Source organism: Bos indicus, chromosome 4 (assembly GCF_029378745.1).
Source record: "Bos indicus isolate NIAB-ARS_2022 breed Sahiwal x Tharparkar chromosome 4, NIAB-ARS_B.indTharparkar_mat_pri_1.0, whole genome shotgun sequence".
NCBI classification, from domain to species: Eukaryota; Metazoa; Chordata; class Mammalia; order Artiodactyla; family Bovidae; genus Bos; species Bos indicus.
Window position 1 is genome coordinate 44,410,818 of NC_091763.1, and position 17,704 is coordinate 44,428,521.

General features: G+C 37.5%; 1 protein-coding gene across 2 annotated transcripts in view; it reads left to right on the plus strand.

Moving 5' to 3' along the window:
• FAM185A (family with sequence similarity 185 member A) overlaps positions 1 to 17,704 on the plus strand; it is a 108,202-nt gene that overhangs the window by 35,066 nt on the left and 55,432 nt on the right. For both annotated transcript variants that reach the window (XR_011566215.1, XM_019958622.2), the window contains exons 5-6: positions 3,257 to 3,298; positions 14,413 to 14,508. Coding sequence is in view for 1 of the 2 variants with exons in the window: in XM_019958622.2 (XP_019814181.1) it covers positions 3,257 to 3,298; positions 14,413 to 14,508 (138 nt within the window). In the remaining variant the exon portion in view is untranslated. The remainder of the gene's footprint in view (positions 1 to 3,256; positions 3,299 to 14,412; positions 14,509 to 17,704) is intronic.

Below are 17,704 nucleotides of genomic sequence, written 5' to 3' on the forward strand. Positions count from 1 at the left end.
CATGTTGTTGTTAGCAAGATTCAGTTCAGATTCTATTGGCTAGGGGCCTCTTTAGGTCCTTGGTCTTGGGCCTCTTTCATAAGGCAGTTAGACAATATGGCTAGCTGGTTTCCATCGCAGCAAAAGAGAGCTAGCAAGACAGATGCAAGAATCGTTTGTAACCTAGTCTTGAAAGTAACATCTCATTTGCCCTTATTCTCTTTGTTAAAAGCATCAGTAAGTCCAGCCTCCATATGAGTGAAGGAGCTCATACATAGGCATGAATACCAGGAGGCAGGGATCATTGAAAGCTATCTTAGCAGCTTTGTGATCCTTGGCCACTATTTGCATGTGAATCTGCATTTACTGGGTTTGAAAATTGGAAGAATATCTAGAACACGCCAGTGAAATAATATTTACTTAACTGTGTAACAGGAGTATCTGCACAGCCTTGTAAATTACTGAAACTTGAAAATAATTTTATAAGCTTAACTTCACACAAACCAAGTTTTACTCCTACACAAGTGTACCTCTTGTTCATATGCTCACGTGAAGTATGATGAAATATGAACCTTTTAGAGAAATTTTTACAGTCAAAGCACGTTTAACTGTTGGACAAATGAATCAAGTGCCTCCTTTCTTTGTTTTCCTTTTTCCCAGGTACTGATACATGTCAGTATTTATAAGATACATGAAATGAAATAAATTATTTTATTCATCCTGATTAATTCTGAGACAAAATTTATTCTTTTACTCTTCTTTTGTTGTTTTTGTTCAGTTGTGTCTGACTCTTTGTAACTCCATGGACTGCAGGTTCCCAGGCTTCCTGTCCTTCACTATCTCTCAGAGCATGCTCAAACTCATGTCCACTGAGTTGGTGATGCCATCCAACCATCTCATCCTCTGTCGCCCCCTTGTCCTCCTGCCCTCAGTCTTTCCCAGTTTCAGGATCTTTTACAGTGAGTCAGCTCTTCGCATCAGGTGGCCAGAATATTGGAGCTTCAGCTTCAGCATCAGTCCTTCCAATGAGCATTCAGGGTTGATTTACCTTAGGATTGACTGGTTTGATCTCCTTGCAGTCCAAGGGACTCTCAAGAGTCTTCTCCAGCACTACAGTTTGAAAGCATCAATTCTTCAGCATCGGCTTTCTTTATGGTCCAACTCACACATCCATACATAGCTACTGGAAAAACCATAGCTTTGACTAGACGGGCCTTTGTCAGCAAAGAGATGTCTCTGCTTTTGAATACATTTTCTAGGTTTGTTATAGCTTTTCTTCCAAGGAGCAGGCGTCTTTTAATTTCATGGCTGCAGTCAGTATCCACAGTGATTTTGGAGCCCAAGGAAAGAAAATCTGTCACTGTTTCCACTTTTTCCCCATTTGTCTGCCATGAAATGATGGGACTGGATGCCATGTTCTTAGTTTTTTGAATGTTGAGTTTTAAGCCAGCTTTTTTCACTCTCTTCTTTCATCCTCATCAAGAGGCCCTTTAGTTCCTCTTTGCTTTCTGCCATTAGAGTGGTATCAGCTATATATCTGCTGCTGCTGCTAAGTCGCTTCAGTCGTGTTCGACTCTGCGTGACCCCGTAGATGGCAGCCCACCAGGCTCCCCCATCCCTGGGATTCTCCAGGCAGGAACACTGGAGTGGGTTGCCATTTCCTTCTCCAATGCATGAAAGTGCAAAGTGAAAGTGAAGTCACTCAGTCCTATCTGACTCTTAGTGACCCCATGGACTGCAGCCTACCAGGCTCCTCCATCCATGGGATTTTCCAGGCAAGAGTACTGGAGTGGGGTGCCACTGTGTATCTGAGGTTGTTGATATTTCTCCTGGCAGTCTTGATTCCAGGTTATGATTCATCCAGCTCAGTATACCACATGATGTACTCTGCATATAAGGTAAATAAGCAGGGTGAGAATATACAGCCTTGACATACTCCTTTCCCAGTTTGGAACCAGTCTGTTGTTCCATGTCCAGCTCTAACTGTTGCTTCTTGACCTGCTTCACAGGTTTCCCAGGAGGCAGGTGAGATGGTCTGATATTTCATTTCTTTAAGAATTTTCCACAGTTTGTTGTGATCCATACAGTCAAAGACTTTAGTATAGTCAATGAAGCAGGAGTAGATGTTTTTCTGAAATTTTCTTGCTTTTTCTATGACAATTTGATCTCTGGTTCCTCTGCCCATTCTAAACCCAGCTTGTATATCTGGAAGTTCTAGTTTCATGTACTGCTAAAGCCTGGCTTGGAGGATTTTGAGGATTACCTTGCTAGCATGAGAAGTGAGTGCAGTTGTATGGTAGTTTGAACATTCTTTGGCATTGCCCTTCTTCAAGACTGGAATGAAAACTGACCTTTTCCAGTCCTGTGGCCATTGCTGAGTTTTCCAAATTTGCTGACATATTGAGTGCAATACTTTAACAGCATCATCTTTTGGGATTTTAAATAGCATAGCTTTTTTACTCTACTTGTTTCTTACCATTTTCTTTTTTTACTCCTTTTTTACTCTTCACTATAGTTTTAGAATTATGATAGTGCAGTAAATATAGGTGGTATAACTCTATGAGTATCCCTTAAACACACGTGAAGAAAAATACTGCTATTTTTGATGCTGGAGGAAGGCACTGGGAAGAATGGTTTCAGAGTCCTGTGTTTATCCTGGAAAATAGATTTTCATTGGAAGAAGGGAATATTTGAAGTTTTTTTTTCTTTGTTAGTCATATTTCAATTATTTATTATTCCTGTCCCAAGCCTTTTAAACTCTTGGCAGAAAAACCACTGAAATCTCACAGATAGGTTTGCCAAACTGGCCTGAAAAATAACAGTAATTACTTTTTTCCATGGATTATTTTAGTGTTATTTGGTTCAAAACTTGGCTTTGTGCGGTCTGATAAATATTGTGATGTTTAGGTTGAAAATGCGTAGTCAGTACATTTAAGTCATTTTTTTTTTTTTTTTTTTACATTTTTTAACTTTTAGAAGAATCATTATTTTTCTTCCATGTTTCCCAGGAAGTACAGGGGTTTGTTTTTTTAGTTGTGCTGTAGTAGATTAAGTTAGAGTGGAAGAAGAGAGTTTGTATAGATGCCTAAAGCTATTTATTTTGTAGTTGCGCATAAATCTCTGACTGGGAGTGTGATACTGAGAAAAATTGTGCACGACAATAATAATATTATTAAATAACCTTGTGGATATCTAACCATGTTTTAGAACATTATTAATACATTTCCTTTCTGGATTACCCCTAATGTGTAAAGCTTTCTTTTTCTCTCTTTTGCAGGTAATATAACATTACGAAGCAAGATGGGTAACATCACAGTAGGTATGTGCTAAGTGGTTGTTAGTAAATTTTGTATTCTTTTTAAAATAGCTATATTTGCGGTATTTTATTAGAGTACATAAAATCTACAATTTAGCCGATGAACCTAATAGTATCCTGATATACCAGTCAGATATAGGCAGACCCACTATATGAACTGAGGATAAGATGGTTGGATGGCATCACTGACTCAATGGGCATGAGCTTGAACAAACTCCAGGAGGTAGTGAAGGACAGGGAAGCCTGTGTGCTGCAGTCCATGGGGTCACAAAGAGTCAGACATGACTTAGTGACTAAACAACAATAAATACATGAATGTGTGAAATTATTTCTAAAAGTTCATTGATTCATCATCCTATAAATTCTGTATAATTATAGGTTTGCTATCAGTCAGAATACTGTTAGAATTCTAATTTCACCACTTTCTATTCGTGGAAAATTACCTAACTGCTCTATACCTAAGCTTCCACCTCTGAAAAAAATAGAAATAACAGTTCAGTTCAATTCAGTTCGGTTCAGTCGCTCAGTCGTGTCCAACTCTTTGCGACCCCATGAATCGCAGCACGCCAGGCCTCCCTGTCCATCACCAACTCCTGGAGTTCACTCAGACTCACATCCATCGAGTCAGTGATGCCATCTCATCCTCTGTCGTCCCTTCTCCTCTTGCCCCCAATCCCTCCCAGCATCAGAGTCTTTTCCAGTGAGTCAACTGTTCGCATGAGGTGGCCAAAGTACTGGAGTTTCAGCTTTAGCATCATTCCTTCCAAAGAAATCCCAGGGCTGATCTCCTTCAGAATGGACTGGTTGGATCTCCTTGCAAGAACACCATTTGATAGGTACTAACTGAGAAATAACAGTTAGTACCTATCAAATGGTGTTCTTGTAAGGATTAAATGAGATATTTAAGTTCTTTAGCGTAGCATCTGACATATGATCTGCTGCTAAGTCACTTCAGTCGTGTCCAACTCTGTGCAACCCCATAGACTGCAGCTCACCAGGCTCCCCCGTCCCTGGGATTGCCCTGGCAAGAACACTGGAGTGGGCTGCCATTTCCTTCTCCATTGCACAAAAGTGAAAAGTGAAAGTGAAGTCACTCATTCGTGTCCGACCCTCAGCGACCCCATGGATTGCAGCCTACCAGGCTCCTCCATCCATGGGATTTTCCCATGGCACTCCACTGGAAAGAGTACTGGAGTGGAGTGCCATTGACTTCTCCCTGACATATGGTAAGTACTCAGTAAATAATAGCCATTTTAATTATTGTTATTGTTCTAATCCTAAGCCAGAACTAACAGTGGCTAATGGTCCTTTAGACCTAATCACCATATGTGATGCTATGCCTATGGGAATAAAAGTTCAGATCCTGGAAAGCTTAGATAGAGCTCTTCTCTATCCCTAGTTACACCTGCTTGCCTGTTAGGTGAAGGCAGTCTGAGCAATCTGAGCTCTGAGTGGTGGTTGATTTTTAGACCTTAGAGCATAGGGGTCAGTGGTGGGAAACCAGGATGTTTGTTGAGGAGCTATGGCTTATTGCCAGTATGAATGCTCTGGCTTCCTGGTTTTGTCCTTTTGACATTTTACGCTTTCTTTTGTGTGTGTGCTAATTGAAATGGTAAATATACTCAATAATCCTTTTCGCTATCACTTCTTGTGGATTCTCAGAATTAAGGTGCACATCCCTTTTTAAGTTTTCTAGACATTGTAACCTTTATGTTCAGTGAGGGATAAATAGAAGATAAAGGCTTCCTAAGTGATAGTTGTAAATCATTTTAACTGAAAACATGACAGGATTTACCTTTGTCCCAGAGAGAAATCAAAATTTACTGCTGACTTTTCAGGCTGTTCCATCAGAGGGTGCGTCTGGGGTTAGTAAGGAAAGTTTCTAGGGTGAAAAAAAGATACACTAGTAAAAAGCTGATCTATCTGGGGGTGGAGAGAGTCCTAGACATGGGTAGAGTTTGTAGCAGTAAGGGAAGGGAAGGAAAGAAAGGGAATATTTCCAATTGGGAGGCACAGTGAGTTTCACTGCCCACTAGCAGGCCCTTTAGGCAGATGAGAATTTGAGAAATACTTATTTGATAATGCTAGTATTATTGTTGGATGGAATTGTGGGAACATAAAGGGAAAACCCTTCTTTCTAAAATTGGAAATAAATGCATTATTACCCGTACTGAAAAAGAACAGCAACAGCCAGGATGAAATGAACAGTAATTTACATCTTTGAAGATGGTTTCACACTGTATAAATGATTAACCGTTTTAAGTTTTAAGGGCTTCCCTGTTAGTTCAGCTGGTAAAGAATCCTCCTGCAATGTAGGAGACCTGGGTTTGATCACTGGGTTGGGAAGATCCCCTGGAGAAGGAAAAGGCTACCCACTCCAGTATTCTGGCCTGGAGAATTCCATGGACTGTAAAGTCCAGGGGGTTGCAAACAGTTGGATACAACTGAGTGACTTACACACACACACAAACTAATCTGGATGGGGGTAGGAAGAGTGGGTAGTGTTTTTCTCTTTCTTCTTTCATTTTATTATCTATAAGACAGTAAGCCACAATGTTTTAACCTTAACAAGAGTGTTCATTTCTTAAATTCCTTTAATTCTTTGCATATCTCTATTAAGACTTTGGAAGAAAGTATAAATTATGTCACTGTTTATATTGGTCTTAAAATTCTGTTAGCATTTGAAGACAGCCCTGGATATGGCAAAAACTAGTCCACATATATTTACCAAGTTCCTGCTCCATACCGGGAGCTCTTGTAGATACTGGGGAATATGTTGGTCAAAAGATATTGTCTTCATATCTTTGGGCTGAGAAGAAAGATAGTAAGTATGTGAATAACAAAAGATAATTTCACATAGTGTAATGAGTAAATAAGAGAGGGTAATGTAATAGAGCAGAAAGAAAGCTGCTTTGTTTAGCAATCAAGGAGAGTCTGGAGAAGAGATACTTGAATTAAGGTCAGAATAATGGGGAAAAGGCATGTAAAATTCTGTATGCACAGCTCCGTGGATATAGAGGACAGCCAGTGCAAGCCCTTACGTGAAATGAGTTTATCAGTTTGCAGAGAAGATACATTCACAAAAATCAAGTCTTTCATAAGCAAAGTGTCATTTTTCATTTATATATATCTTTAATTTCTCTTACCTTGTTTTTTAGTTTCCAGTGTAGTGGTCTGAGATATCTTTGGTTAAATTTGCTTTTTTGACCCCATTATGAATGGAATTTTAGAAAATTTCATTTTCTAATGGTCTGCTGCTGGTATATAAAAAAAATACAAATGACCTTTATTCATGGACTATGTTTCTTGTGACCTTGCTAAATTTATTTATTTATTCTAAATAGTGTATTTTTTAGCATCCAGAATTCTTTTCTAGGTAGGCAGTCATTCCATTTGCAATTAATACAGTTTTATCTCTTTCTTTCCAATCTGTTTTCCTTTTTTTTCTCTTTTGCCTTATTAGGCTAGGAAGGTTCTGCAGCACAGTATTGAATATTAGTGGCAGATTGTTCCCAGTCCTAGCATCTAGTATTAGAGGGAATACATTCAGTGTTTTCCCTTTTAAGTGTGATGTTAGCTATGCAGGCTTTTCATAGATACTCTCTATCAGACTGAGGAAATTCTTTTTATTCCTAGTTTCCTGAAAGATTTTTTTTTCTTTCCTTTGATCATGAATGGATGTTGAATTTTGTCAAATGTATTTTCTGTATTTATTGAAATGATTGCTTTTTAAATTCTTTTTTTACTCTATTAATGATCAATTGCATTGATTTTTGATGTTAACTAACCTTGTATGGTTGGATGGCATCATTGACTCAATGGACATGGGTTTGGGTGGACTCCGGGAGTTGGTGATGGACAGGGAGGCCTGGTGTGCTGCGGTTCATGGGGTCACAAAGAGTCGGACACGACCCAGGGACTGAACTGAACTGAATGAACTGAACTGAACTTTGTATTCCTTGGATCAAACATACCTTATCATGATGTAGTATCCTATTTATGGCAGAAAGTGAAAAGGAACTAAAGAGTCTCTTGATAAAAGTGAAAGAGGAGAGTGAAAAGCTGGCTTAAAACTCAACATTCAAAAAACTGAGATCATGGCATCCAGTCCCCATCACTTCATGGCAAACAGATGGGGAAACAATGGAAACAGTGGCAGACTTTATTTTCCTTGGCTCCAAAATCATTGAAGATGGTGACTGCAGCCATGAAATGAAAAGAGGCTTGTTCCTTGGAAGAAAAGCTCTGACAAACCTAGACAGCATATTAAAAAGCAGAGACATTACTTGACTGACAAAGGTCTGTCTAGTCAAAGCTATGGTTTTTCCAGTAGTCATGTATGGATGTGAGAGTTGGACCATAAAGAAAGCTGAGCACTGGAGAATTGATGCTTTTAAACTGTGGTGCTCGAGAAGACTCTCGAGAGTCCCTTGGACTGCAAGATCAAGCCAGTCAATCCTAAAGGAAATCAGTCCTGAATGTTCATTGGAAGGACTGATGCTGAAGCTGAAGCTCCGATACTCTGGCCACCTGATGCGAAGAGCTGACTCATTGTAAAAGACCCTGAAACTTGGAAAACTGAGGGCAGGAGGAGAAGGGGGCGACAGAGGATGAGATGGTTGGATGGCATCACCAACTTGGTGGACATGAGTTTGAGCAAGCTCCGGGAATTGGTGATGGACAAGGAAGCCTGGTGTGCTGCAGTCCATGGGGTCGCAAAGGGTTGTACATGACTGAGCGAATGAGCTGAATTGATCCTATTTATACATGTTGGGTTGAGGTTGCTCTTTTTTTTTTTTTTAAGATTTATTTATTTATTTTATTTATGGCTGTGCTGGGTCTTCGTTGCTGCATGTGGGCTTTCTCTAGTTATAGCAAGTGGAGGCTACTCTCTAGTTGCTGTGTGCGGGCTTCTCATTGCAGTAATCTCTCTTATTGTGGAGCACAGGCTCCAGGATGCATGGGCTCAGTCGTTGTGATGAATGGACTTATTTGCTCCATGGCATGTGGTGTCTTTCCAGACCAGGGATTGAACCCATGTCCCCTGCATTGTCAGGCAGAGTCTTTACTACTTAACCACGAGGGAAGCCCAGCTGCTAATATTTTGTCAAGGACTTTATATTCATGTTTATGATGAATGCTGATCTGTGATTTTTTATTTTGTAAAATCTCTGTAGGTTTTGTTATTAGGATTACACTATGCTTATAAAATGAAGTTGAATATATATATTCATATATAATCTCTGTCCATATGTGTGTACAATACACACATGATGATGAGAGGAAAAGGAACACTTAGTGGGATGGGAACATGGATAAACATGAACAAGCAGTTCCCAGAATATACATGTACATTGTTGTTTCACCTTACTGCTAATCAAAAGCATCTAAGTATAAACTGTCATGAGTTAAAACATTGATAATATCCATTGTTGGGAAAGTTAGGGTGAAACAGGGATTCCCATCAATTGTTAGTTCAGATATAAATTGATCATTATGTAAGTCAGTTTGTAAATGTATATTAAAATTGGTAGCGTCTACATTTGCTTTGTTCTAGCACTTCCTCTTTTAGAACTTTATCTCAAGGAGAGAGTCTGGTAAGGATATAAGGATATATACATAAGGATATAAAGATATATACGTGATGTATGTATATATCATCTCTGTTTTTAATAGCAAAAGAAAGTATACATTTTAGGTTGTTCTCAGTAAGAGAATAACTAAATACAGTATGCTACAGTCATAAAGTGAATGTTCTTCAGCCTTTAACAATATACTTAGGTCTGTAGTATACATTATAGAAGGATATTCCTGACATTTAATTAAATGAAAAAAAATAGTAAAACGTACTATTATTTCAAAATATGCTTTCATATTGAGTATTAAATCAGAAAAAAGAAGGGAGGGAAGGAGAATGAGAGTGGAAGTAAGAGGAGAGCACAGCAAAATTCATCCAGAATTTATATAGAAATCAAAGTTGTTTGGATCCTGTTACAGGTTTCTTCCTTTGAATATATCTGGACCTAAGTCACTGATTTGTGGGAATAGGTCCCATTTTTACTGACAACCAGAGCAGGAGATGCCATACAATTCATCAGGAGCCCACTTGAGCTCTTTAGTAAGTAAAAAATCAGCTTTTGTTTAATAAGAGCACACTGTGTAAAAGATTAAATATATAAACAAATAAGCTGACATAATCTTTATGCAAGTCATGATAGTCCTTGTTACTTATTTTGTGATATGCTGTTTCTCACTTTAATAAATTGGATGGAAACAACCCTGGTAGTGCTAGAAAACAGTAAGCAATCAGGGTCAATGAAGAGTCAGAACTGCCCTGAGACAACAATCTTTTTCCTTTCTGTAAGCAAGAGTTGTGTACCTATCTGTACATTACTGAAGTCTTAGAAAAAAGAATTGATTTTACTAGACTGGTAAATCTTTGTCTTAAATAGAAACAAATGTAACATTGTGGGTTTTTTGTGGGGATAGAAGCTCATTTTCTTAGAATGTTTTGCTCTAGGAGCAGCAGCCTTTATCTGTAAAGAGCCGTATAGTAAAATTTTTGGACTCTGTGAGCCACGTAGTCTATGAATACTCCGCAGCATTCTCATTTTAATATGCTAGCAGCCATTGACAGTATACAAACAAATGGATGTGTCTGTGTCCCAGTAATACTTTATTAATAATAAGAGGTGGACTGTAATTTGACGACCCTGCTATAGAATCTAAAGACCATTGTTGTTATGATTCTGGAGAAATGTTGGGTCTGGTACCTTAATCCCAAAGGTGACAAGTGGGTAATATTTATTTGAAATTTCTTGATTGGTTGATTTTTGTTTTCCTTAAATCAGAAGATTTGTTGGACAAAGTTGAGGCAGCTCAGCAAATCAAGACAACCTAATTAAAGTCACTTCATAACTTGAGTTTTGAGAAATTGAGATCTGTAGAAGCAAAACAATTACAAAAAAACAAAAAGTGATGTAGGTACCTAAGAAGGAAATTTGTTAGTCTACCAGAGGTTTCAAAATATTGGAATGGATGTAGAGAAAAAGCTATACAATATTATCAAATTGGAATATTAAGAGACTAAAGATGATACAGGTATTATATTGTCTAATTTCAGGAAAATAGATTGTGTTATCTCATGGTTCCTTTTAAGAGGAATACATGTAATTATGATCCTTTAAATCTAGTTTAGATAATATAATTGATCTGCTTCTTAGGTAATCTCCACAATCACTTGGATTTTATATATACATTCTAACCTACATACAAACGGAGAAGGCAATGGCAACCCTCTCCAATACTCTTGCCTGGAAAATCCCATGGACGGAGGAGCCTGGTAGGCTGCAGACCATGGGGTCAGTAAGAGTCAGACATGATTGAGTCAGACACGATTGAGCGACTTCACTTTCACTTTTCACTTTCATGCATTGGAGAAGGAAATGGCAACCCACTCCAGTGTTCTTGCCTGGAGAATCCCAGGGATGAGGGAGCCTGGTGGGCTGCCGTCTATGGGTCGCAGAGGGTCAGACATGACTAAAGCGACTTAGCAGCACCAGCAGCAGCTACGTAGAAAAACCCTGTTCTTCCCAATTTCCCTAATTCGTTTAGAGCTCTCTTAGAAGCTGAAGTTATATTAAAAAAAAAAAAATTGGTTCAGTTCAGTCTCTCAGTTGTGCCCAACTCTTTGCAACCCCATGAATTGCAGCACCCCAGGCCTCCCTATCCATCACCAACTCCCGGAGTTTACTCAATCTCATGTCCATCGAGTCGGTGATGCCATCCAAGCCATCTCATCCTCATCCTAATTTTCCCTAGACTTATATTTTTAAAAACAGTATCTTTCCTCTGGAATACCTGGTCATCTTCCTTTTTTAAAAAGTCAGTAGGAGAAAGCAGGGCTTGATGGTAGATAATGGTGAAATAGAAGTTGCTCATCCAGCCTTACTTTGCCTGTTCTATGTTCCCTCTTTTGGAAGGCACTGCCAGAAGCTGTGTACTGGAAATTATATGTTTTAAGAAGGGATATTTTCATAGTTTTTTTTGAGGGGGGGCTGGTAGTAGCAGTTGCCTTATGTGTTTCTTATAAGCCCAGCCTGCTATAAGCTACCTTCCTAACATAGAATACCTAGGGGCAGGACATTAATTTAGAAAATTTTCCTCAAAGTGACCTTAAAATTCTGCCTTTACAAATCCTTTACATCCTATATATAAACTTTGTTCCTTGTTCTTGAAATTAGTGTAGCTTTGGAAGTATAGGACTCAAATTGCAAAATCATTATCTTTTGTGTTGCTGTTCCTTAGTTATCTGCATGTTGAAATGAGGTAAAATTATAAAAATTCAGAAGAACTCTCTGAATGTGTTTGAACAATTTCAAGAGAATTCTCCCTTTATCTGAAAGAAAATAGAAAAGTTTGGAATTTTAGCCTTTTGAGCTTAGTTGTTATTCTTTGCTTAATAGCAGAGTATATATTACAAATATCTATTTATTTGGTTATATGTAGTGTTAGCTGGTAGCTGACATCAGTTTTTCCCTTTTGTGTGTGTAATTTTCCAGGAAGACTCAGTGGTCTCTGTCAAATGAACACAATCTTTTTCCAAAGTTGTGGTGATAGAAAACTCTCTGTGGGATTTTATTTATTCTAGTCACTGTCTGTACTAGTAATTTTTGTTCACTTAAGCTCTAACACTTTTTTCCTTAAGGCTTCTTCCAAGATCTATAATAGAATTTCTCTGTTTTGTGAATCTCCAAAAAATGAAATTCTATGAATGAAGCCTTAATTTGACTCTTGGTAATTAATTTTTAGTTCCATTCATTTGTATTAAAGTGAAGTTGCTCAGTCACATCCGGCTCTGCAACCTGGTAGACTGTAGTCCACCAGGCTCCTCTGTCCATGGGATTCTCTAGGCAAGAATACTGGAGTGGGTTGCCATTACATAGCTTTTAAAATACTACCTTTGCTTTCTCTTTTGAAAACACATCTTGAATTTTAATTTTTTTGACAGCCTTCAGTGGGTGGGCCAGTATTAGAGCTCAGAACTGATAACATGAGTGTATAATTTATTAATGGGTTAGGATATAATTACTTAGCTGTTGTTTATGTCGCATGTGAAGAGAAACAGAAGTGAAAAGCATTGTTTATGAGCTATATAAAAATTTTGTGGGTTTCCCCTAGTAAAAGCAAGAAATTAAATATTGTTTCAAATATTTTACTTTGTTCAGCTTGGGGTAATACACATTTTGTAGATTTTTTTTTTTTTTGCCATAACATATTTTTACTTGGCTTCTTTAGGATGCAGTAAGAAGTTTTTCTTTAGGATTCAGTAAGGCAGGAGAAGGGGATGACAGAGGATGAGATGGTTGGATGGCATCACTGACTTCATGGACATGAGTTTGAGCAAGCTCCGAGAGTTGGTGATGGACAGGGAAGCCTGGCATGCTGCAGTCCATGGGGTCACAAAGAGTCGAACACTGCTGAGCGACTGCATTGAATTGAATTGATTGAAGAAGTTTTTATAGGAGTTTCTCTTGGTACCTGAGGAGAGAAATACTCATCTTTGTCCAGCTGCTGCTGCTGCTAAGTTGCTTCAGTCGTGTCCGACTCTGTGCGACCCCATAGATGGCAGCCCACCAGGCTCCGCCATCCCTGGGATTCTCCAGGCAAGAACACTGGAGTGGGTTGCCATTTCCTTCTCCAGTGCATGAAAGTGAAAAGTGAAAGTGAAGTCGCTCAGTTGTGTCCAACTCTTTGTGACCCCATGGACTGCAGCTTACCAGGCTCCTCCATCCATGGGATTTTCCAGGCAAGAATACTGGAATGGGTTGCCATTGCTTTCTCTGCCTTTGTCTAGCTACTCCATATCATTTATCTCCAGTGGCTTAACTTCCCAACTTCGGTGTTCACTTGGAACACTTAAAAATTAAATACATTGGATCTGATAAATGGCATTTTGAATATAGGTTAGAGATAAATTATTATAAATTATCTTGAAGTCACATTTTAAACTATTTATTCCCAAGTTTTTGTCTCTGTTTAAAGTCTTAAACATTTATTTTAAAGAAGAATGATGGTTCCTTTGTGAGTATACAAATTTTTTTCCTTCACATTTTGTAAAAGGTGTATAATTTGGGGCATTATTTTCACCATACTCCCTAATTTGTTTCTACCTTGAAGTAATAAAAGCGCCTAATAAAATACGCTTTTTATGAGATCTCTGTAAAAAATATGCTTTGATCTTCAAATAGGACAATCAAATAGACAAATTAATAGAAAGGACAATCTAATAGAAAAACTCAAAAGTTCTGTTGCTATGGGAAAGGATGAAAAAGGAGAAGCTACACAGTACCGACTCTTCACCACAGTCATCTTACTTCTTTACCTGTCAGCATTCCCTGAAACTTGAAACACTGGATGATTGAAAACTGGGTTCAGTGATGACAAAGGGAAATCTGAGTGGCAAACCAGGACCACCTTAACTATGATTTTCTTCCCTTGACTTAAAGATAATCTGTTCAGTTCCCAAAACTTGAAATATTTAGATATAAATAAACTTCACCCACTTTTCATGTCATTCCTTCCCCTCCACATCTCTCTAACAAATGCAACAAAACCTTATGTAATGTAGTCTTTCACTGTTAGGTGCACTTTTTAGTACTAGCTCATTTGCTAAAAGGAGAAAATATAAGAGTTTTTATTTTTATTAACTTTGCTACTACTTCTATGTGACTGTATGTGAGATAGAATTCTTTAGTAAATATTGAAAGTTGATAGTAAACTAAATGTGTCAATGATGCTTAATGGTTTGGGTTGTCGTTACTTCCATAATATCCTTCCTACGAGTTGGGTTTTAGATTAAACATGTTTAGAGTTAAGTTTTGGAGGTTACTGCAGACATAGGGATTTTCTTATTAGTTACCTAAGTGTAGATTTGTAGACCTCTGATTCTGTTTTCATTTTTAAAGCAAAACATGGTATGGTGACAAGGAAAATAGGAAACCTTCAGGACTCTTAGCTCCTTATCCTAATGCTGAAGTAGAGCCTTTTATTTCAGGTTTATAATTCCAGTTACTCAGATAAGAATGATTATGCTTATGGTTCTTTCTTCCTCCTAGATTCGTCTTCTGGATGTCTGAATGCCTTGGCTCAGCAGGGTGCCATAGATGTTTATGTCAGCCAACTGGGAAAAGTGGAATTGAAAGTCCCTAAAGGTTAGCCAAGTGGAATGTTTTATTTTGACATATGATATTAGGAAGATTTTATGTAACATTCAGGAAACAGATGGTCAAATTATCTTATCTACACTGACAGAGATTTCAAATAAAATTTTTCTCTGTTAGAACCTGATTTAAAGACTGAAATAAATACTGGCCCTCTAGACCAATGATCTTTGAAACTTTTGGAATTGATGGCCATGAAGACTATCTTTTTTTTTTTTTGTATTACAAACAAAAATGTTGTAATTTATTGACTGTTATTTTGGAATTTTTCAGTTTAATGTCTGAAATAAATACTCTTTGGAGGGAAAGAGTTTTCATACATTCTTTTGGTAGCTTTCCTGCTCCCTTGTAAGAGGGCTTCTCAGGCCATTATACTAGAATAATACTTTTAAAGGTACGATCCTAAAATAAATGTGTCACCAAGAAGGTCCTCTAAAGTGATTAACTAAGTCTCTGGTAGCAGGGGTCCCCAACCCCTGGGCCATGGACCAGTAGTGGTCCCAGGTCTGTTAGGAACTGAGCGGCACAGCAGGAGGTAAGCAAAAGACCAGTGAGCAAAACTTTATCCCTATTTACAGTCACTCCCCATCCCTTGTGTTTTGGCCTCATCTCAGGAAAACAAGCTCAGGGCTCCCACTGATTATGCATTATGATGAGCTGTATAATTATTTCATTATATATCACAATGTCATAATAATAGAAATTAAGTACACAATAAATGTAATGTACTCGAATCATCCTGAAACACCACCCTCTGACCCCGGTCTGTAGAAAATTTGTCTTCCACAAAATCTGTCCTGGTGCCGAAAAGACTGAGGACTGTTGTAGTTTCAGACTTATGATGTGTCTCTTTCTGTAATCTTATTTCTAATACAAATAGTCTATTCTAAGAGTTCAAGTCTTTCATGAAAAATTATATACTTTTTAATCACCTGAAGGCTGAATATACAAGTCTTTGTATGCATGCATGCACATAGATGTACACATGCATGGTGATAAGTGACTTGGGGACTTGAAGTAGCTTGGCTATAGGGGCTTAAGTGATCTGGGTTCGGAAAGTTAAGAACCATACCTGTATATAAAAATTTTTTTAGAGAAAATCTGGAAGCTCTTGCATGTAGGCGAGAACATGGCTATGTTTATAACAAGGAAAAACCTCCATAGAGACCATTTGTTCCTGTTAGTAATTTCTTTATCATGTTGGTTTAGTACTTATTTTGTTCAATGAGGCTCTCAGTATCAAAATGAAACTACAAGCATAAATATGTGAAACTGAAGTTATTGCTGATACACAGGTATTATTTGATTTCTCAAGATCACATTTTTTTCCTTTTAAATAAGATAATATTATGTTCTCACTACATTTCTAAGAGCTTCAGTAATACTATTTAGGATATTTTGTAAATGTCAAAAAATTCATATAATTGCATTCTTAAATTGTGAAGACCCAAGGAGAAAAACTGTTACTACATTTACTGTAACTAGTAACAGAGTAAAAACATAGTTTTGGATAGCTCTTACATGGAAATCATTTACTATTTTGTATGAATGGGCAAAAAAGTAAAAGCAAACAAAAAGCATTGTTAATCTTCATCCACTTGAAGTATTTTTAACTATTATTTGGATTGTTTTTCCAGTAACTTACTGAAATAGCACATGATATTGCAAGATTTGATTGGAATTACAATTTTATGTTTTCTCCTGTTGGGACCATGATACTGGCAGGAGCGTAAAGATAACTGGAAACAAAGTTTTCTATCTTAATTCAGGTCTCTTAATTCTCACTAGACTTGGGAGCACTAACCTTCTGAAGTGATGGAAAGTTTTCAAAATTCTGTTGCTTACTAGTGAGTAAAGACATCTGGAATCCTTTCCAGCTCTGCCACTGTCTTGCTGAAGGGTTTAAAAGCCAGCCACTTGAGTCTCCTTCGCTGTCCTTTCAGCCCCTGTAGTCATTTTGCCAGGTGAAAAAAACTGTCACAATGCTTATTTCCTCTCTTCCTATGAAAGTTAACATGGTGACCTGATGAATTCATTTGAAAAGGCTATGTTTAGGCTTGAGAGTCAGAGTTGCATCTGAGTACTGACTTTTCCACTTAAAATTTTTCCTTGATAAAGCCTTTAATCTTAACCATATAATATCCCTTCAATAAATGATGCTATTGTTAGTATTCACTTTTTAATTTTCAAAATATAGTATTGATGTCAGTAGCCATGAAGCAGTTTTTGAAGTGAAAAGAGGTTGAAGATATAATAGGTGCTGCCCTTTCTAAAGAAGATAGTGTTAGAGATGGCACTTAGGGTAGAGCTTTCAAAAATTGTGAAACTTCATTCACAGGTAGGAATGGAGTTTTGATAGTGATAGTTTTTGCTCTTTAAGGCTGTGGAGAGATAAGGATAGAACTCTTTGCATCATTTAACATTTTTAAGACTCCCATAGATTTACAATCCCTTTATTTAAGAACAGAAAAAAATGTTTTTAAAATTATCACATTTGATGTATTTAGAGATAAAGTTTTAAAACCTTTAGAAAAGGTTTTTAAAATCCATTATTTTCTACATTTTAAAGTATATTTGGTAGAAGAACATGTATCTTCTATTTATCCTGACATTTTCCTAGTTTGCTTTTGAGTTTTCCTAAAGCCCTCATAATTTGTTTTTGTGGGCAGCTTCTATTTAAGTAGCTGACATTGAAACTCTGAAAAGCAATTTGTTTTTTAAATAAGATAAACCAATTGTAGTAATGTGCTTTGTTCCCCCCTTTTTGAGGACTAAATACTAAAGTTCATCAGTTTTAACCCCAGATTTCCAGCTCCCATTAGAAAGGTTGAGAAGATACAGAATTACTTAGGGAAACGTAAGCTGATGTTAACCAAACTGGAAAGCACACAATGACCCATAAACAAAAGCCTTCTAGAAGAAATCTTTACAACATTCACAATAATTGTCATCCTGACCTTCTTTGTGGACAGAGATGAGGTTACTGTTTTATGGGAAGGGCCTCTTATTTATTTGATATGTAAGAAATGGAGAAAGAAAACTCTTGAAATGAGAATGTACTGGTGAATTTTCACTGCAACCCATGTAATTGTTTTGAAAAATGACTCCTCCTTAACAGGTGTTTTGTTGTTGTTTTGGTAAGATTGTAGTAGAAATAAAGTTGAGTGTCTTGCTTCAGGTACCCCCA